This window comes from Coloeus monedula (assembly GCF_965178545.1).
Source record: "Coloeus monedula genome assembly, chromosome: 2".
Taxonomy (NCBI): domain Eukaryota; kingdom Metazoa; phylum Chordata; class Aves; order Passeriformes; family Corvidae; genus Coloeus; species Coloeus monedula.
Window position 1 is genome coordinate 10,808,593 of NC_138782.1, and position 22,497 is coordinate 10,831,089.

Below are 22,497 nucleotides of genomic sequence, written 5' to 3' on the forward strand. Positions count from 1 at the left end.
AAAATAACCCTGGCATTTTAGCACGACTGCTCCCCACAACTATGCCCTCTTATACCTTCTGGGATCATTTTGTGTGAATTGTGCTGATGAAACCCAATTGCTATCAGATGGCCCTTTGCAGAGTTACTTCAGGGGTGAAGAAGATGTAGACTGAACGTGCTGGGGTAGCTGTCACAAACTGGCCTATTCTTCTCTTGTTCCTGGCCAGCCAGTCAGGGATGGTCAGTGTATCCACTTCGTGGCTGCTGAGCCATGAGTCTTCTGATCTTTTTTCTGCATAAATGTCTTCAGATGCAATTTGACAGCAGGTTACACTCAGAAGACTTTTCCATTCTGTAGTTCTACACTGTCAAGACAGGCTTAAATTATCCTACAGGCTGTGCCTTCAGAGAGGCCTGGGTTAGTTACACATCTGTGGTTTTGACTGACAATTTATACACCCTTACTAGCTAGGCCACTTCTCTGGAGAGTCCCCCTTTCTTGATCTGACAGAGGTGCAGGCAGACAGAGCTACAATCCTGTGCTATATGGAAGAAAACCAGAGTGATAACCCCTACAAAGCATGACAGAGTCACTGCATGCTCAGGTTTGCCTTGGAGCTGCTTTGCTTTTACAGAGCCAGACCAGTTTCTCCTGAGTCAGATTCTGTTATATGCACACTATTGTGGTGCCTTTAATTCAGTTTAAGAGTGGAACAGATAGGTTTCTTCCCCTTTCACAATTGTTACTGCTCTGCTTTCTGAAGCGTTCTGGTTGCATCGCACAGCTGCAAGCGTGCCCCAGGGCCCGGTGCAGTTAAGTGTCTGTGGTGTGTTTTGCTCTCTTGATTGTATAGGAGTCATCACTGCATTATAAACTTACCTCTATAGCTTTTCAAGGCTCATTCTTGCCTGTGGGAAAGCTTTGTGTGTGAAAAGTGTCAGGTTCTTTGTGGGATAGGCTGGACTGTTACACCCTGAGCTGCATCTTGCCATTTCTTTTTCTGCACTGGAACTGATAAGAGGGAACAGGTAGGAGCAGTTCAGAGCTGTATGAGGCCCCAGTCTAATGCTGGGCCTAGGTAAGCCTCTGTAGGGGTCTCCAATTTTCTCTTGGAAGTCAAAAATTATGATACTGAATGAGTGAGTTCCATGAAGAACAGGAAATAATCTCTGCAGTTGTGGCAGCTAGTGGGAAAGATGCAGCATTTGTGTGAACTTTCCAGTACCAGTTGTATTCCTGTGAATTCTTTTAGGCTGATCTAACACCTTGATGTTGAATTCAACCATTTTACCTCCCAGGAAGCAAGCACGACCACTGCAGGACTTTCACTGGTGCACAAAGATGCTCATTGTGTTTCCCATTGCACTGGTATTGCTCAGCTATGGAAAACCAGAATCACTGTTTTTAACAAGAAAATAGTTTCTAGAAGAGAGGGGTCTCCCAAAAGATTGTAGGTGGTAAGTTGGTTTGTTGGTAGAAAGCAACAAGCTGTAGTGTTATCTACCTAAAACACATACAGGCTTTGGACTCGTTGGTGTTAAAATAATTTTGAAGATCAGGAATAAATCTGTGTGTGACTGGCTGTGTGTATTTACACTCTTCTTGCAAAGGACAAAAAGAACAGAGAGCCTGCTTCTTTGTTGATTAATATTGTTTGTCTGCATGAAGATTGTTTTCTCTGAGGCTTTGATGCATGGTCTTTTACAGCTGCTTCCCTGTAAGATTCTTCTGGAGGATACTGCAGAGCAGCCAGCTGCAATTAGAAGTGAGAAGACTGTGTCCAAGTCCTTTGACTTCTAATTCTTTGACTTCCATTATCTTTAAATTACATCTTTAGTGCTGTCACTCTGTCAGAGTGGGATCACCCCTGCCTAGATCTTTGCCTGTGGTTTAGTATAGTCTTAACCTGATTAGGAATCTGAGGGTTTTCTCCTCATTTCACTGGGGAGTATTAAAATGAATTATCCTGATATGGAGACTATAAAATAGGTAGAAGTAAAAAAAAAAAAAAAAATTCAAACACTGATTCTCTATGCTCCAAAGACCTCACCATCCCGAGCCCCACTAGCATTAAAAAATGTTTGTCAATTCAAAATGTTGTATGTCTGAAGTCTGCAGGTTTAACAAAATGTCATTGTCCCTCTGTTGAGAGTCCATAGTCCCAAATCTTTGCTCAGTCTTCAGCTGGACAAAGTGGACAAGGAACTTAGAGTGACTCCCGAGTTTAGCTAAGACTGCATATAAAAATAATATTGTCTTAGAAAGTAAAAAGGCTGTGTCCTGCATCTGCTGAGCAAGGGGTTTCAATCCCACAGATTTTTCCTGTATGCTGGCAGATGCACGAAATAGGATGCATTCTGACTACAGCTAAATAAACAGCTGGAGGGGTGTTGTCTCTGTGCAGAGCCACAGGCCTGTCCCTTTCTGTTTGCAGGCACTCTGCCCATTCCCCATCCTTTGTAAAGGCTCCAGCCTTACAGGAGGGTGAGCACGCTCACACACAACATTGGTGTGACCTGAGCCCATTCCCCCGAGCTCGTCACTTAATAAGTAATATCTGATGTATGTATAGTTTGGCAAAGCACTCTGAAACGCCTGTCAGGCTGAATCAGACTTTGTGGAGGTAGTGATCATTTGCCCATCCCTGGCATTCGGCCCTTTTGGAGTCAAGGGAGGGGATTGTCCAGCTCTGCCCTGCACTGGTGCAGCCTCACCTCCAGCCCTGTGTGCAATTTGGGGCACCACAATATGAAAAAGACATTAATCTATTACAGTGTGACCAAAGGAGGGCTATGAAGATGATGAAGGGTCTGGAGGGGAAGCCGTGTGAGGAAGGGCTGAGGTCACTTGGTCTGATCAGCCTGGAGGAGACTGAGGGGAGACCTCACTGGGGTCTTCAACATCCTCACTGGAGTGAGTGGAGGGGCAAGCACTGATCTCTTCACTCTCATGACCAGTGACAGGACTTGGGGAAATGGCATGAAGCTGGGTTGGGAGAGGTTTAGCTTGGATATCAGGAAAAGGTTCTTCACCCAGAGGGTGGCTGGGCACTGAAGAGGCTTCCCAGGGAAATGGTCACAGCACCAAGCCTGGCAGAGTTCAAGAAGTATTTGTATAACGCTCTCAAGCACAGGGTGTGACTCTTGGAGTGTCCTCTGCGGGGTCAGGAGTTGGACTCAGTGATACTGATGTGTCCTTTCCAACTCAGCATATTCTATGATTCTATGAAAAAATGGTAAGCTACACACAAAACTGACAACCCAAAGCAGCTCAGGTCAGATTTGTTTGCTGCTGTAACCTCCTTAACATCTGTGGAGTACCAGCAGTTTCTTCTACATTCACGTGTAGGAGACCACCAAGGAACGAAGGTTCAATACTGAGACATTTGGCATTTCTGGTGCTGTTTGTAAATAAACTCCCAGCCAAGAGCTATTGCATATTTTGAATTCCAAGAAGGCACTGTTCTGTGTCCTCCTATATGTGCCAGTGCTGAACAATTCAAAAAGGACAGTGAGAAAAAATATGCCCTGTTCAGTCTAAGAAAAGTGATAAATCTGCTCTCTGGAAACACAGTTCTGCTTTATCTGGCTTTACTTTCAGTGGAAGGGGAGACACATAGTGCTTTCCTATTGCCACCTGTTTCTGGCCATGCAGGACCTGCTTGTAAGCCACTTGAAGTTCCTGTAACCAATAATTACTTTGGCTCTCACTAATAGGAAACTCTGCTCTCAGCAATATGGAAAGGAATTAAAAGTAAGCAAAGGTCACGTGTTTATAGAGCCCTTCCCGCGTCATTAGCATTTCTAGTTGATAGAGTGTATTGTTTCTTACTCCCATGTGTAGAAGACACTTGCATTGACTGTGGAATGCTGAAGAGGGATGTTGTGCAGGCACTCCCTAAGTGCCTTGGCTTCTTCCAGCACTTTTTATTCAGATCTTTTTCCAAGCCTGGCAGGAGAGGTGAACCCCTGTGGAAGCAAAATTGCAAGTGTCTTCTTTATTGTGTTAGTTACACATAACCCTCTGCCTTCAGCACTGAAAGCTTTTGCTGGTTTTCACTTTCTTAGGATGGTAGTTTCTTTCCTATTAAGTACTTAAGGAAACACCTGGAGCCACCTATCTCTGGTCTACTGTTTCCATATGTGGTTTATTTGGTTTTTTAACTTCAAACATAGGATGTATATGTGTGTGAAAAGGAGACCAGGCATCTACATTTTGGTGTTTGGTAGGATGTGAGTGTCTTCAAGGTTCCTTTATAATCATTGGACCTAAGGCCTCTGGAAAATCAGGGCACCAAAATCATCCCTGCTAAATCATCCTCTGGAGAAGCATCTCTCTTTCCACTGCCTGTATAGGGAACCCACAGAGACCAGACCAAATTACCATAGCTGAAATTAGATTCTGCAGAAGGTGTCATAAATACCTCACCCACTGAAAGGCTTGAACGGCTTCCAGTTTTCCCATTAATGTAGTCACTCTGCTCACCTAAGCAAAAAATTTTTAAAAAAGGCATCTTTGCAGAAAATTGTGTATTAAGCACCAGCCTTTATTGCACCAAATAGCACTTTTAAATCCTCACCCCAGGAAGCTGTTGACACATGTTGGAGTCACTCTACCACCTTCTCCCAATAAATGTGTGTGTAATTGTATTTGTGTGTATGGTTACACGTTGCTGTGGAGGTGTTGGCATGCTGATCTAGACCTGCAAGCCAACCAGGACAGCCTGTGGCTTCATGGCCTTAAATGGCAGTTAACCTGTGAAGGTAACCAGGATCTGCCTCTGAATCTCTTTGAGGTCTAAACTAAGCAGCTTAGAAGATGGCAAATGGAGCTGCTACATGCCTGAGATGGGTGGCAGCCTCTGGCAGTGAAAGCTGTGACCTCCTATTTGAAACCTGGCTCACATCACCCTGAATGTTATGAAGGATATTTTTTCCTGCCATGCCCTCTCCAGAACAAAATCTTCTCTCTGAAGCAGTATGCTCTGAGAGGCCAGGTCTGGCTACTCCCTTCCAGCACTGCAGGTAGAAGAAGATGCCTATAACATAAAGGAAGACACAAAAATTATCTGGAGGCTAGCCAGAGACAGGTGGGAACAGGCTGAGAAGGTGGAGGTCTGTTTGGTCTGGTGACGTGGCTATGTAGATTCACTGTCTAAAATCCCTTGTGGGGAGAGAAAGACATGGAAGGAGTCACTGGCTGCAGTCAGTTTGGGGTGGGGGGAGTTTCCTTAAGGCCAGGTGTAGGAAAGCTTGAAAGCACATATTTCAGCATAATTACAGGCTTTTCTGACATGAAGATAAAACTTGATATGCAAAGTCTGTACATTTGGATTTCGTGCTGCGCTACACCCCCAGATTTGGCCTTTATCTTACTTCTACATCAGGATGTTAGGCAATTCACCACCACCTGCAATTTACTTTGGTGACTGTTAGTTCTTACAGTGTGGATTGAATACATCTTTTAGAAAAGTTTCCTGTGTGTTATTTGGTCATTAAGTTGAAAAGGTCTGTGTACCTTGAAAAAGGTGGTAATAAACATGATGAAAGTGTAAAGAAAGCTAAGTGGTACTAAGAAGTTAGGTTATGGTCTTCTCTTTATTCATCCATTAAAGGATGAAAGGGCATATAATGAGACAGAAGAGTGGTATGTTGAGGGCAGACAGGGGTTTTCTTTGCATGTAGTATGTTGCCACTCATGAACAATATCCACATGTATAGAAGTAACAGGATCCTGCAAAAGATCAGGCATTAAATAGCCTCCAACACCAATTGTAATCACTGCAGTAACAGTGGTAAAAACATAAATTTCAAGATTATTGACTGGGTTTCTGAGGTAGCTACGCTAAAGCTGTGATGCCTATGTGTGTTAAAACCTAAGGCATCAGCTGTCTGTCACAGCATCCTTTGTGCTGTCCTCCAAAACACATTCCAGTTAACACGACCAAGCCTGGGAGCTATTTGCAACTGCCAGTTTTATCAAGTATAATGGTCACCATGCTCCTGTGATGATCTGTGACCATCAGTTTATTTATATTGGATACAATAACAGTCTACTGGGATTCTGGCATTCTGACACTACCTGAGTGACTGCTGAATGCTTCAAGTGTACTTTAGTTATTTCTTCCACAAGTGAACTCATGTTCCGCTCTACTTACAGACTCTTAGGTTGGCTCTTAGTGGAAAGTTTCAGACCTCTGCTGGTCCTGTAAAAGTCCTGTCTAAACCAGCACAATGGCAGGACTGTTAACCTGGCTGATTAATTCCCAGAGAGTCTGGAACAGCTTCTCTGACATGAGACAAATAAATGCTTTATGAGACCTGTAAGTTCCCAGCAGATGCTGCTACACTTCGGCCCTGCACAGACAGCCCCTGGTTGCCTCACAACCAAGTTTGCTTACAAGCAACTTGGCCCTCCCAGCTGTCTGCCCACATCTGTATAGTTTTGTTCCCAGGAATCAGCCTTACACTTCTGCAGTCCTGGTGAGGTTTAGTGAGCCAGGGACCTCTGCACCATGCTTGGCTGTGCAACACGGGCACCCCAAACACTGCCCGCTGGTAGCTGAGACCCAGGACTGAGCCCTTGAAGGATGCCGAGAGATGGCCATCAGTTCACTGTACTGCTACAGAGACAATCTCATGTGTAATGGGACCAGGTAGGACAGGAGACATATGGGCTCTCTGACCTCATATCTTTTCATCCTAGAGAGGAAAAGATTCTGCCTTTTCACAGCTTCCCTTTCAGACTGGCCAATGTGAGCCACACGTCCCTCAGAGGACACTCTCAGAGGTAAAACCTCTGTGCTTGCAGTTGTTGAATTCCTGAGCTGTGCATTCTTGCCCTTTCCTCTTACCCCAAACAGTGAAATGTTTGCTGGTACTGTCCAGGAATTCATCTGTTGGTATTTTAATATGCATGTATATGATCACCCAGTTGCTACAATTACACTGCAGGAATCTTGTTTCTAAAAATACACCCATCTCTGCTGCTCTCCAACACTAGCATGAGGTAATGGATCATGTTCCCTAGTTGCCAGTCACATACAGGAAGAAGGTAATCAATACAGCTGACAATATATAAAGACTACAACAATTATAATTGCAACTAATTTCCCTTTCACTTAAAAACATTCTAGCCTGCATTATCACAGCTTCAGCTTTACATTGCATTAAAACAATCATGTGCTTGCCTTTGCTTAATGAAATCCTGTTATTTTGCTTGAGAGCATCTTTGGAGTAGCTCAAAGTGGTAAGGTTTATTATGGGAACCTTAAACCAGCTCCTACTCCAGCAGGTGCTCTGTTGCTATCCGTGTACTTCCACCAAAATCAAGAGAGATTTTGCATCACTCTGGTTATGATTGCTGTATTTTGTCTAGGGAAACGTGTGCACATCATCTTCTAAATTTAAGGTGCAGCAAACTCCCTGATCTTGTTCTATCTCCTCTTCTGCATTATTTAAATGGCAGTTGAAAGCACTGTGAGTCAGTGAAGGCTGTGAAAAAAACTGATGGAATGCCATTCATTTTTACTATTATAAAAAGTCATATTTTGGAAGGATTTTGCATTACAAATAGTGCCTCTGATCCCAGAGGAGCTACTCAGTGTATAGCTGTACTCAACCTCGCCATTGTATATTTTGTCCAAATAATGTCTGCCTGGTGAGCAAAGGGGGGGGTGCTTGGGAGCCTGAACTTCAATGTTGTAGCCCAAAGTCTCAGTGATGGAGCATTGTGTGGAAATCAGCGTATTCCAAATTACAGCACTGACTGCTGAGTAATGGCTGTTGCATTTCTGCTCTTCCCTCTCCCTGCCCTAGAATAACAGCAATACTGTTAGAAATGGCAAGGGCCATTCATGACTTAATGGTAATTTTAGATTTTGTCAGTGCTTTGAAGTTCTTCAGTGAGCGGTACTAAATAAAGTACACCTTGGCTGGTGTCTGTTAGAAGACACATAAAGCTCTGAAGCCACAGTAGAGTTCCCCTGGCAGTGGGGTTTCCAGCCATGGTTCTCTCACAGGGAGAGGACTGGCCACCCCTGAGGAAAGGCAGTGGAAATGGAGGGGAATGGATGTGGAAGCCGTGTTCTGCACTCACACAGTAATCCAATGCTGCTCCCGGTTTTGTCCCTCAGAGTCTGTTTAATAGCCACTGTAGCTCATTGCATCTTTCTTCCCAAATGAGGTGTAAAAGGAGCCCCTCTATCCTTGCTGCATGCTTTGTACTTTTATATTAAAATACTTTGTTTTCCCCTGGAGGCTGTAGTCAATCTGTTACTTTCCAAAGTGTTTTTTCTACCTAGAGCCATATTCTGTCCTTAGTTCTGGTCTGGATCTCTCTTAGACAGCCATTATCTTTCCCATTGAACAGAAAATTTCTTAGAGAGCAGCCAGGAAAGAATCCTCTCTGCCTCTTGGAGCATGCAGTGCTGGAGCTGCTACTGGAGCTTGTCATACATTACAATACTGTCAGCGCTGGCTTTTCGCCCATCAAAGGGTTTTTCTGGAGCCAAGCGAAGGCAGAGCCACTGAGCACTGTCAGAAACCTCCAGCATCTCCATCCATGCTTGGCAAGAGGCTGCTCCACCAGAATGGAGCTTTGCTTCTCTGCTCCAATGAAGCAAGTCCAGCCCGTGGCTCTGCTGTTAGTATCAGATTGCTTAGTATTGAAACCCTCCTTTTCTCTGCTGCTTAGATCTGCTGTTCAGCTTCAGTGCAGTTTTTCTGATTAACCAGGCTTTTGTTCCTGCCTTTCAGAGTCACAAGGAAGCCCTGCTCTGCCAACCAGAAGTCAGCATTACTCTGGTTTGTTCTTGCTTCTTACTCCTGGGAAGAGAGCTGCTGAAAGACACCTCCTCCTTGGGGTCTTTCACAGAATGACCCCTCCTGGCATCACAGCCCTGGTCTAGCAAGGCACCAGTGAGGAAACTGAAGCCTCAAAACCTCAACAGGATAAGAAATGTGTAACTTTTGAAGAATGCTGGAGCCGATGTGGCATTTCAGAGCCAGCCTCTATTCTTAGAAAAGTGGTGAAAGTCATAATTTAAAAATAAAATCAAGTGCAGCGCTAGCAAAGAGTCATATTCATGGTATTCCTGTGGGTAAATCCCTCAACATGAATTGGCTTCACTTGAAGCTCAGAAACACTCCACCAAAATAAGGCCCAGCTGTGAGGTGTCTGTAGTACTGACCTGAATGGGAGAGAAGTACACGTGGTTCTTGCCACATCAGGTGTCCTGCTGACCCCTTCCCTTCCCCCCAAAACATGCCTGTAGTTTACTTTGGTACTAGAGGTCACACGAGAGCCTTCCAAGGGCCTCTGTAGGAGTTAGCCCATGCAAGTGGTGAAATTTAATGTATATTCCCCCTTCTGAATATCCCCCCAGGCACTTCTGCAGGTGCTGTGTGGTTCTGCTGTCTGGTGGGGACTAGATGATGCTTTTATACCATTCACAGATATTTCTGGTTTGCATTGAGGTTACCAAATGCTGTGTTTTATCTCAGAATCTCCAAATGTCAACATATTCCTTCTTAGGGTTGTGTGCAGTAAACTAAGGCCCAGTGTCTGGCCAGCTTTGAGCAGGGATGGCCACAGATTAATACTCATGGCTTAGAGCTAGGATGAACTTCCTGTGCAGCATATGAATCAGTCATTTTATTGGGACAAAAAACACAGAACTAGCTGTATTCAAAACCTGTTCATCTGCTGCTTTAGTACCGTTTGAATTTTGAGGTTTTCCTCAGAAAACCTCTTCTGTGTTTTACAGCCACAACAGGATGTAGGGCATAACCCTTACCCACTTGGGTCACGCAGAATTTTTCAATAACTTTAACTGAGAGAAGCTGAGACCTTAAAGTTTCCTCTTGCACTCAGTCAGGCCAATGTGAACTTTAGTTAAGGTAACACCAAAAAGTGAAACACTGGATCTCATGATAATGTGCCCTTGGAGCTGATCTGGTGGTTTTACTCACCCTGTAACACTCACCTATGAATCCAGCCCCACCGGAGTGAGCTGAAACACACGTGTGACTTACACTGCTGTTTTATCCTGTGCAGAAGTGATCAGTGACCTGTGTCTCATAGCCTGGCTCTGAGGTCTGAGTCGTGCCTGTTAACTCCTGAGGCTTACACTGCCCAGTGATGTCAGCAGGAGTCTTGCAAGAGTCAGCAAGCTTTTCTTTCCTCTAATGAAGTTATTTGGTTGTTCTGTATGGTGCATTTAAACTGTAAGGCAGTTATACACAAGCTGCTACCAAAGCTGCACATCTCATTCTAAAGTTTCACACTACAGTTTAATAAGGGAAAGAGTCTGAAAAACAGGAGATAAAAATGCCAAAGTTAAAGAAGTCAAGAGGATATGTAATGAGCATTGATAGTTCAGATAAAAGACAGAACAACCTAGTGAAGATTTCATGTTTTATTGTTATTAAAAGTTCATTATGAAATCAACACAACACATAAAAATAGATCTGTGGTGAGTGATACATATTACTGTTATTGCCCGGTCGTTTTGTGCACACTCTCACTTTTTAAAATCAGAAGGTAAGGAATACAAGACATTTCACCAGCAAACTGTGAAACCAGTGTTCCTGCAGCAGAGAGAGGCTGTGCTTCCTGTTGACTCTATCCAATGTATAATGCAGTCAGAAATAGTCCTCTATTCACACTTAAAAATAAACTCAGTTTTAGAGTATGCCCCAGCTGAAAATAACTGGAGAGTGAGGGCTAGAAATAACTCTTTTCTTAGGGACCTATTTCCATGAAAGTCAAAGGGATTTTTGACATGGATTTTAAAAGCAGAAGGACATAGTTATTTGTTGATAGACAGATGGAGAGGCCTAGCAACAGGAGCTAGGGAGGACCTGTGGAAGAGTAGGAGTTTATTATTTTGATGTTGCACATGCTGCTGAATCTCCTTGTTGTAGTAATTGTCTATGTTCATAACAGCAGTGATTGCTGGGAGGAGCTGGGAGGGTGTATCAAAGCCAGATAGGGCGTCTGCAGCTCAATATTTTTTTTCTGCCTGTTTGGGTTGGCCTTGGTTCTAACCCTGCACACCATTCATTGCAAAGTGACTTTCACCTGTGCGCTTTCTGGTCCACGTGAGAAAATCAGAACAATACCACGATTACAAAAACCCTCACCAGCTCACTTACCGTTCCTACACTGGCGTAAGCTTTTCTTCCTTACTTCTGTGCTTATCACAGAGGGCATTTGGGGCTGTCTCAGCCCCCAACTCTTGCTCCTTACATTGTCACGTCAGCTCCAGGGGTGCTGGGAGGTTGCTAACTGGCTCAGCAGAACTGTGGTTCTGTGTTTTCTGCATGGAAGTGTCTCTGTGTAGCCTCAGTGCAGAAAACAGTGCTGAGGTATTCTGGGGGGAACATTTCCTGTGGATAGGAGGCAAAATGAGCCTCAAATTGGATATAACGCTTGAATGTCAGTGTGGAAAAAAAATACCTCAGTGGCATGGCTACTCCTATATTCTCCTGTTATTTATTTGGGAGCCTCTTTCACATCAGGCAAGTAGGAACATGAACCAATCCATGCTGTCCAAGCTTGTAAGCAATGCTGGTTTTTGCCACGTCCTGGTAGGGGGTTGCAGAAGGTACCAGCCAAAAACGTGGGAAAAACCCATCCCTGGGAAGCTGCCCTGTATCTCCACAGCCTGTGCTCTTGTCTGGCTCTGAAATGCCCACTAATGCCCTCTGAACTCCTGCTCTGTCCGGACTACAGTGCATCATGCTACCCCAACCTCACTAACAAGCTGATGGGCGCTGTGGCTACTCTGGCCTTGTTTCCTCCACAGTGAATAGTTTCAAAGCCAAAGCTAAAAATCTCAGTGCTGTTCCCTGCGTGAAAATCTCTGGGCTTCACTCTCAGCCTCACAGCAGGAGAGTGACAAGGGTGGAAAGCTGGCATAGCAGAATGGTGATTCAGGCTCTCCCTTTGGTTTTCAGGCTGTTTACTCAAAACAGCCCTTGAGAAAGATGCTAGGCCTCAAGCACATGTCACAGTCAACCGGTTTAGCAATATTACGCCTATTTCTGCTTAAACTAACCAGGGAGGGGAGGGAGAATATAATATGTTAGTGCAAGTTCTCATAGACAACATATGAATATTTAGTACAAAATGTTCTTTCAAGGTGGGGCAAACATTTCTAATCGTGACAGAAAAAGAAGGTATTTTGTAAGAGTTTTAGCAAGTTGTCTGTGAAAAAGCGTTTGTGTGAAATGTGTTTAGACAGACTACCTCACATGACACTGAAATATTTCAACGCTCTTTCTGAACAGGCAATAGCCTAGTTTTGTTTTATTTAAATCAAATCAGGTTTATCACAGCCAATCCCAAACATAACTAAATAATTTGGTTGTGATTATTTTTGGTTAGTTGCGGTTTTTTTTCTTTTTCCTCTTTGGAAAAATAAAGCTATGCTAAGTTGAGTGATTCTGCACATGGGTTTTACCCATTGAAGACTTCTTTCTCTGCAGAATCAACTTCCTCATTCAGAGGAAACCACGGAAATATTCAGCTAATAAATTTTAGCGTAAGATTTCAAAGGCTGGTTCATTCACTCCTGAAGTCCTGAAGAACTGCAGTTTCCAAGAAGCTCACAGACTACTTGTCCCTACTGAAAAACATTTTATAAACCTGGCCTATTTTGGAAACAGTCTTTATTTCATGTCTATTAGGGCTTATATCCAAAATGAAGATACGAATAGTCCTTAAATTGTGGAGACTGAAAAATTCAGGTATAAATTTTGCAGTGCAGTCTCCCATTTGAAACATTTGGATTTGACCCACAGTCCAACTGAGTAGAAACAATTAAGGCCTCAGTTTTCTCTGACTTACACTGCACGTTCAAGTGTTCTCAGTTGCTTCTTAACATGATCAGCCTGTGTAAGTCAAGCACGAGGGGAACAGCCCTTGATTACACAGACATCATCCTTTTTTCGCCTGCCATCACCTGGTAGTGCCAAGAGCAAAAGAAAAATAAAAAGGCTTCCAATCAGGTGATAGACAGATACATGTGGAAGCTTTCTTTAACTGCGACTTTCTGCCCTTTCTTGAGCTCTCAGCCAAACCATAACCCATCAGAAGAGGATTCACAGCCTTTCTTGCCTCAAAGCCTGGCTCAGAAACCACAACAGGGCAGGATCAGGTGGCAGAGTTATGCAAAGGCAAAAGGAGAATCAGGGTCAAGAGAGCATTTTCCCCAGACAGCAAACTCCTGGAGCAGGAACAAATGGGAGTGCCCAGCACAGCGGGTGGGAACAGGAGCAAGGCAGGATCACCAGGCCCTGGCTCCACCCAGAGATGCCCCTGACACTGCACTGAGTTCACCTTGGCATCCTGGTGTAGGCACTGTGCTGTGCCGGGCCCCTGCAGGAGAGAAAACGTGTGGGGGCTGTGAAAATCCAAGGCAGCCAAAATACTTTTTCTGGGATACAGTAAAGACATGGAGGGGGAATCTCTACTGGTGGGCTGTCAGGGAGATTCCCTTTGGGTTTGTGCTACTGTAGGGTCATGGTGCTACTTACACTTCCCACTGGCCCAGCAGGCCAGGCCCAGGCACTCAGCAAACCTGGCTTCGGATGTCCAGCTGGAAAAAGCACTAGGCACATTTAGGTGCTAAATTTCTCTCCAAACAGAATTCATCTTCTGCCTGCATCAGCTTTGGAACCATAGGGAATTTCCAAGCTGGAGAAAAATCCAAAATACCTCATGTAGAAGCACCTTTCCCTTGGATTTTTATTATCATAATTTTTAAGAATATATTTTGTACCGAAACACTGTCAGCATTCTTTATACAATGGAAAATGACACAGTCATTATGTATCATGTAAAAGAGTAAAAACAGAGCAAGACAGGAACATTTCAGTTCAATGTGGAGTACAAATAGAATCTGATGTACAGCTTAAAAGCCACACACCAGATAAAAAGATCATCTGGAAAACAACAGGTTCTCTTTTATTTTGGAAGTAGGAAGAAAAGTCAGGAAACATCAAATGTTAAGGCTAAAAATTAAATTTTTAACTTGTATTTTATAGGTGGCAGCCTGATTCTTAATTCATCTGCAGCAGCAGCAACAACCCCCGGGCTTTACAAAGAGATTTGCACTTGCATGAAATAAGAATCAGGCTTCTATGCTCAGAGGACTCTGATTGACCTCAACAGGCTTTGGACTAGAGCCACAGTTGGAATTTCAGCCTGCAGTCTAAGGCTTCTTAACTGCAGGCCAAATTAGCACAAAATGAGGCTTTGCATTGGCATTCTACCCTTAACTTTGGATATTCCAGTTCTGGTTGCTTTAAACCCCACTTTTATTGCAGGTTTAACATAGTTCCATTTGTGAGATTCTTCTCTTTTTGTTGGCTTTTTTTTTTTTTTCCTTAAATACTGTGCTACAAAGGATGTTTTTATAGTCTGTGTTTTAGTCCCTATATTATGTGTTTTCAAAATTGCCTAAATGTATGTTTATATCATGATTATAACTACTCAGAAAGACCCACTAAAGTCCACTGTGAGCAGCCAAGGAAAAAAAGTGTATTTAGTCCTAAAGAAGTCAAGAAAAGTGGCTGTGTTCACTTATAGTGTAGCGCAATGACTGTGTTTATACAGCTATACCTACTATTTAAAAAGCTACTTTTAAAGTTATTATTCATGTGCCGTAGCTGATTTTCAAGCATTAATAACTTGGCTGTCTAGACAAGTTTTAATTGTCATATCAAAGGCCAAATATGTTCTCAAACAAGTGTAAAGAATCGCCCATCTCCCTTGGAAAGAGGCCGGTTCTCTTTCTGAACTAAGAGATTGCCAAATTTAACTTTTTCTCAGGTTATGAAAGCTCAGTAAAACCCACAAATTTGCTGTTTAAATTTTTAAAATGGATCGACTTCAACTCAAACCTATCCTGTGCAGCAAAGTTAGTAAGCCCTGAAAAACAGATTCTAGTGAATATGCAGAGTTCCCCTCACCAACTACCATGCCCACGTTTTCCCAGGGCCTAGAGGGCTCCATTAAAATGTAACTAAATGTGCGATAGGAAACATGGTTTTTCAAGAACGATATGTAAAGTTTACCCAAAGAACCTAAGACATTTTGTACATTCAAAATGTTTACACTTTGCTGTTCTTAACCGTCAGAAAGATTGTTCATTTTTACTAATAATACATACAATGAGTATAAATAAATAAACTACAGATAAGTTTTAAAAATTGTATTAACAATACGTTGTGCAAAAACTCATAACAATCTACATTCTATGCAAATTCCCTGACTAAAATACACAGGCTGTGTCCACACACCCTCAGTCAATTTTTGCACAGTCCTTGGGGCAAACCAACAGCTGAGGGCAATCAGCAAAATTCCATTACAAGCTATGGAGTTAATGCTGATTTACACCAGCAGAAGGGCAGGCCCCAAGGCGTGTGCAAAAATGCCATAGAAATCAGTGGGAATTGTGCTTGACTAAGGACTAGACAGTTTGATTGTACCCCATTAAAGTGAGTGGGAGTTTTGCCATTGATTTCCATGGAACCAGGCTCAGGCCCTGGGTAAGGACGTCAGCACGTGGCCCTATGTTGTGCTACACTACTCCACTTCAGTGCAGAAACAGTATTTGCAAAAGAAAAACTTGTTTTTGTTGTCACTACTGTTCAGTAACCGGTTTTAGCGCTGCATTTCAGAGACTGCCTTTTCTGTGAGATTTGAAACAAGACTGCAAGTCTTTCTGAATCCATTCCAATTTGATTATCCAGCACAGGTGGGCTATTTTGATCCAAGAAAAATGGCTCAATGTCTATTAACCAACAGTGCTCTTCATTAGGATAAAAAACAGCCCGGTTCATCGGCACAGGAGTGAAGAACTGCATGCGGAAAAGGAACAGGGCAGCCTTCCTACCATAGCTGTGTCCAGAGCCGGCTGTCACTGCTCCCAACAGACGATGGCACCTGAGCTGGTTTGGAATCTGCAGTCCTAACAAGCTCAGCCCAGTTTTGTAAGCTGAAGATCTCCATTTATCTTTATTGTGTCAATTGCTGAGAGTGTTTCAATACGGTGGTAAAAATCAAAGAGCTGATGTCCATCCACAAATATTCTAAAACGGGGATGCTCACAAAGTATCTCAACCTGTAAAAGATAGAACATTGAAGCATGTTGTTCACAGTGTAACTGGGAAGTTACTTCACAGCACACAAAGAGCACTTCAAATAGTGTTGGTGCAGCTGCACATTGTGCTACTTATGTGCCATGCAAGAGGCAAGGCTGAGACCAGTTTGTGCCTTTGACACCAGTTACACTATGATGGATCTGCTCTTGCTGAACAGGGACATTAATCCAATCTCACGTTGCCGTAGCAGTAAGCACGCTGGAACTCAGTCCACTGGCTACTGGGAGGTTTTGTGTCTTGGAGTAATGCCAGAAACAGACTCAAACTGCTAATCACAGGAGGAGGAAATTTTATCTCCAACCCAAACTTTACATTCCTTGCTACAAAGTTGTTGGTTTTGGTGGGGGGGTTTTTTTGCTGCATAACTGGGCAGTTCCCTCAGCAATGCTTTCCATGCTGCTTTTAATTTACTGGAAGGGAGTAAACACGGAAGGGGGATGTAAGTTTGTCCTCCCCTCCCACACATACACAGCTACTGCAGAACTGGAAACCCTTCACTCCCGGGGCTGCAGACAGTCCCCGTCAGACTAGACCCCATCCTGGGGCTGCAGTGAAGGAAATGCAGTGCAGGATTGCTGGAATTCAGCTAGACTGTTCGCAGGATGCACAAACAGGATCAGGGAGGGACACAGCTCATCCCTCCTGCTGAGAGACCTGCAGAAATACTCTGGAAAAGCAACAAAGTCTGGAGCTGAACAAGCTTGGACACGTTGAGAGTTTCCTGATGTTAGGGGTGGCTTGAGAGGGTGCCCTGTTGTTAAGCTTTGCTGGAAGTGCCCAGGCAGGAAGCTGGGACACGAGAGTACAGAACGTGCACTTTTACAGGCCCTTGGAGACCTCTAGATCTAGACACACTAAGGAGAAAATCTTCAGGGAAGCCACATGTAAATCCTGGGTCATTTCCAGAGGCTGGAAGTCTGGAGTGAAATGCTGCTACCAGACACTTGACTCTGCTGCTATTACAGTGTATAAAAATGGGAACAGGGCCCATGACAAACGGACTGAGCCAAAGCCCAAGTGACTTAGAGTACGTTGCAATGGGAGAAATGGCAGCAGGCAGTCCAGGAGGGCTGGAACTCCTGGATCCCTGGTAGCGCACCAGGTACCAGGGAAGCGGCTGTGCTGCCACGGAGCTCCTGTGTCACTGCAGCAGTGCCTGCCTGAGGCCTTGTTATGTAAAAGATATGGTTAACACTGCTCACGGTCCGCTTTTCACATCACCCGCGGCCACGCCACAGTGCTAACTGGACTGGATCACAAGTAGCTGGCAAGAACACTTAATAGTTTAATTTATTCACTGAGAGGGAGACCAACAAAGGTCCAAAGTCAATTGGGAGCCTCAATTCCATTTGGGCATTTGGGAAAAAAGAAGGAAAAAAAGGCAAAAGAACAACTCCCTTTCTACAGTCTCCCATGCTAAATGTGCGCTATTGCTGTCCTGTAACTTCAACTGTCATTAGTGGGACATGCACAAAACTTGCTCTGGGTAATTTATCTGGCTTGTCTGAGGGCCCAGGCACCACCCAGTGCAGGAGGCAGTGGAACCCTCTCAGATGGAGCAGGACCCAGCCTCCAAGCCTTTTCAAGTGCATTTCCCACACCAGCAAAGGGTGTTGCCAGTTCTGATGGGAGGGTGAGTTGGTAGAAGCAAGTAGAGCGCAACCAATTTGCAGCAAAACCAGTCATAAACACCCTCTTAAACACCAAGCATCTGGGGAGATGGCGAGCTTTTGGGGTTGGGGGAGATTATCTTGGGGGCAAGAAGGATTAAGAGTTTGGCAGCTGGTCACAGCACTGGCATTTAGCAGAGGGGCCAGTAAGGTTTTTTAAGAGGGACAGGGAAGAGGAGGGGTTTTCTGGGTCAGCTGCATGGAAAAGGCATGCAGCCTTTTTTCCTCAATGTAGTGAGAGAGAAGCAGCCCTCTGCAGCTGCATACTTTGTTAGTCCTGATTTGCAAAGACATCTTCACATAACCATAAACACTACAGATGGGAATCCGCTTCTAGGTCATCCCAGTCCATCCACAGCACCACAGCACTTTCCATATACACCAGTTTCAAGTGACTACAGATTTAAATTTGACGGAAGGTTTAATCCCAGGGTTCAGAAAAGAATACCACTATTGCTTAGCTGTTTAATCTGCTAATACGAAGACCTACGGTCAACCTTAACGTAACATCCCTGGAGACAAAGGATGAACACGATCCTTATTAGCTGCACTAAATTGCAAATGGTATGTCCATTAAAAAAACCATCAAAATATACAGCAGTCCCACTGAATATTAACATTCTCCAGTAATAACTTGTAATGCACTGCCTGTAATAACATAGAGGTATTTCTTAATTTATGGGTATAAAACTAAGCTCAGGAAATTGTGCTTCATCACACAGTATTACAACCTCTGACTTGTCATAGCACCCAGGTGAGGTGTTCACAGCCCCATCTGAACTGCCTGCAGCTGCACGTAGCAGTGGGATCTCCATGCAACTCGATGGATACAAACAAACCAGCAACTGGTGTCTCAACTGGAGCAGTGCAGGCTACACTGATTTCATGAAAGGCACGTCAGGTTCTCCTGCAACTCATATCAAATGACACTTTATCAGACACGGTGTTAGCCACTGCCATCCCGGTACTCACCCTAAAAGGCTGGTCCGGTATAAATGGAAAGTAAGGAATAGATGACTGCTCTTCCCCCCATTCTCCGGCTACACAAGAGTTTCTGACAAACTGTCTCTCTGTAAACACAGCTTTCAGTTCTATGGCTACATCTGCAGGAGGATCTTCTGACTCTCCACAAGTCAGACTGATGCCAAAGCTGCAACACAAACAGAACAGTTCTCATTCAGCCAGAAAAAAATCAAATAAGCCCCAAATGCCGCCAGTCTTATTTCTCAGCTTATTGAAGCCATATAGCAGCTCAGGGTGGAAGACAGATCAGCTTGTTCAAAGCTCTCTGAAAGCTCAGCAGAGACAAGGACATGGTTATGGCATATATATGTGTGTGTGTGCATGGCGTTGTGCATATATGTGTACATATATGCAGACAGATATGCTTGATATGCTTCTTCACTCTCAAGTGAAAACGGAATCCCTTGAAGAAATGCCCCCTCTATGGGTCAAAGGAGAAATCAGCATGCTATATTTAAAATGATAAAAATAATCCTTTCCAGAAAGGAGGGATCCGTGTGGATGTGTGTGTGTGTACGTGAGGGTGGTCGCCCCCTTCGCCCCCTCCCCGGGCCCGGTGCCTCCGGTGCGGGCAGCCCTGCCCAGGTGTTACCTCTCGGGGTTGAGGTCCACTATGCCCATAACTAAGATCTTCTTTCCCGGCCTCATTCCTCCTTTGATGTGCCCACAGAAGGGAACGATCTGGAAAGGACAGGGGGAAGGTGGCGAGGGTCAGCTCGGCATCAGCAGCGGCCGCCCTTGTGCAGCCGGAGCTGAGCGGGGGCGGGGGGGGAGTAAAGGGGTTGACAAAATAAAATACACCACCACCCCCACCCTAAAAAAAAAAAAAAAATTAAACAAAGGTGATTTACCAGGCGAGGGAAATACACATCAGCTTGCACCGGAGATCCCAGGGAGTTGTTTAAATGTCCGTCCTCTATTTTCTGCAGGTAAAAAGGGGACCGCTGAGGCAGGGCCAGGTGGAGCCCCCCAGCCCGCCCCGCTCCGCAGGTGCCCTGCCCGGCCCCCAGCCCCGTCCCGGTGCCCACAGCCGCACTCACCAGCGCGTCCCGCTCGGCCACGGTCCCCGCCATCTTGTGGAAGCGGCGGCGGCGGCGCTGGGGACAGGGCGGAGGGCGGGGGAGAGGGCGGGAGGGATGGAGGGAGGGGGGTCTGTGGCAGCCCCGGCGGCGGAGGGGTAGCGGCGGAGCCGGAGCGGAGCCGGTGCAGAAGTAGGAAGGCGAGGAGGAGGAGGAGGAGGAAGAGGAGGAGGGGAGGTGGCCGGCTGGCACTGCCTCGCCCGGCGGGGAGCCCAGCCCTTGGCCCGAGGGGGAGCCGGGCAGGGCGGGGCGGGGGCTGCTGCCGCTTCCTCCGCTCCGCAGCCCCGCGGCGGGGCCGTCCCTCGGCGTACGGGGAGAGCGCGGCTCCGCTGGGCTGGGGGGACGGCGGTGAGCCCGGGCCCCGCCAGTCCGGGCCCCTCACCTGGCGCCTGCAGGTGATGGGTGCCTGGGGAGGGGCCGCAGGAGCCCCGCGCTCATCATGTCAGGGATCACCTTTATGTCCGAGCTTGGACACCCCGGCAACGAGGATGTGCCGAGCCGGGCGTCCTGGGTGACTCCCCTCCTCCAGAGGTGGGGGCACGGCTCGGGCCTTTGGAAATGAACCTCCACCCCGCTCCCGTCCGTGCCTCGTGGCGGGGACCCTCAGGGGGCTGAGACCCCGAGCGGGGTCGGTGGGCAGAGCTCCGGCCGGAGGGTGAGGGCAGTCTCCCGGCCGAGTGCGGCCGCAGCTCCCGTGGGCCCGCCGTCCCTGTAGCCTCCGGCGAGGTGCGGTAATTGCATAAGCCGGCCCGTGCCGGTGAGCTCCCATTGACATGCAGTGGCCGTCGTTATGCAACGCGGCGGCGTCTGCGGGTGTCCCGCTCTGCGGGAGTACGGCGACCTCCGCCCGAAGCCGCCGGCCCTGCTCGTGCCACGCCAGGAATCCCTCGCCTGTACCACAGCAGGAGTGACTCAACCCGCCAAACATGCTGTCGTGGTCCTTTTGATGAGTTCAGGGTCTTGGGTGGGGGGAATTGAGGAAGGCTTTCTTACCACTTCCTCACCACTGGGATTTGGTGGCGTGAGCATCCCTTTAGAAACGTGACACAGCAACTGGACTTGGCACGTGCTCTGCAGGACCTCGCACAGGTCCCTTGGCTTTTCGTGCCTCTCGCTTCCACGCTGGGCTGGGTTGGTGAATGTCCCTGTCCTTCCTCCTCTGAGGCGCTGTGAGGATTAATTACATTGAGTAAAGTGGAGTGGGAGAAGCAAAGTCACTGCAATATTTAGGGTTTCAATATGATGGTGTCCGTTGGGAAACACTTGCAATCAGTAGGTGATGCCATTTGAGAAATCAAGAGGTACTGAGTGTAAGTACAGATTGTGCAAGTGTTTAGAGGCTTGGCTACTTTTTCAGTAGTGCCCACTAATTTGGGCATGTTTTCCTCTCTGGGTGCCCAGCTGGGGATGGCTCATAGAAGCTCATGTTTGGAAGTCACGTACTGAAGTCATGGCTTCTTTAGGGTGTATCAGCACAGCTGGGCACAAAGGCAGTGAGCATCCCTGTGGCCCAGGTCTTGGCATGGGAAAACCACTGGACTGTTTCCTTCCTGCCAAAACACTGGATGTCTCATCACCACACGGAAAAGCTGGAGACTGAATTTGTAAATAGAGCAGTAACACAAACCCATCACACATCAGAAACAGATGGCTTTACAGTGGTCAGGTGAGTGCATTCACAAGTTTACCACAAAGTGGAACCGGAATTAGTTTGCTGGGTTTCAGCTCCTGTGTGCTGCTCACCTCACCACGATGCTGATGCCAACTGCATTATGTTTTCTTTTTTGTTGGCCTAAGAGAAAACAGAAATCATCCTAAGTTTTTTTTTTTTTTCATTTAGTTGTATGGTGTTGCACATTGTCCAAAGAGCTCTTTTAAGAACCCTTTGTCTTCTCTGCTGTACAGAGAGCCACTTTGTTGGTTAAGATTAAATTCATTGGACATAAAATCAGGCCAGCCAGTCGTTTGTGCCAAAGCATGATGTTTTATGAAGGAAGAGGCCATCATTATGTATTTGTTTTGTAGCTGGTTTTAAATGAACTTTGTCATTTCAAAAGAATTAAATAGCAAGACTTGTCCATTTGGCTAGCTGCTTTGCCTTGTGCTTGTCTTTTTGGCATGTTTTCCCCAAACTAGCACAAGTGCAGCATTTGTTTTGTTGGCCATGGATTGACTGGAACAACCTACACTATGGAATTTTGATGGAAAAGGACATTCATGAGTTTTTAAAGCTGTGGTGTTCTGTGCCTTTCTGTTTCTGTGCTGTGTTATCCTCTTAACCTTTAACAGCCCAGGATGACACTGAAGATCCTGTGTACACCACGAACAATGTGAGGCAGCCAGAGAGGAGCTCTGCCTCTGTGTGCTGCTGTCCTGCCTGCGTGATCGTCACTCCTGTAGTTTCTCTGAGGGAGGTGTTCTCCAGGAGATTACCTGCCTTGCCCAGCAGTCCATGGAGCAGGGTTCCATTTCTGGGCAGCACTGTGCCTCTCACCCATGGAGGGGCTTCCTTGGGACCCAGCTTCCCAGCAGGTTCCCCTCTGCAAAGAGCTGCAGGGTGAGGGCTTCACC

General features: G+C 45.9%; 1 protein-coding gene across 1 annotated transcript; it reads right to left on the reverse strand.

Moving 5' to 3' along the window:
* Positions 1-10,462: 10,462 nt before the first annotated feature.
* Positions 10,463-20,109, reverse strand: LGALSL (galectin like). Its single transcript, XM_082303015.1, has 5 exons — positions 19,888-20,109; positions 19,699-19,770; positions 19,440-19,528; positions 18,797-18,974; positions 10,463-16,114 (listed from the first exon to the last, which is right to left on the reverse strand). The coding sequence occupies exons 1-5, from the start codon at positions 19,918-19,920 to the stop codon at positions 15,971-15,973; spliced, it is 516 nt and encodes a 171-aa protein (XP_082159141.1). The 5' UTR covers positions 19,921-20,109; the 3' UTR covers positions 10,463-15,970.
* Positions 20,110-22,497: the final 2,388 nt, after the last annotated feature.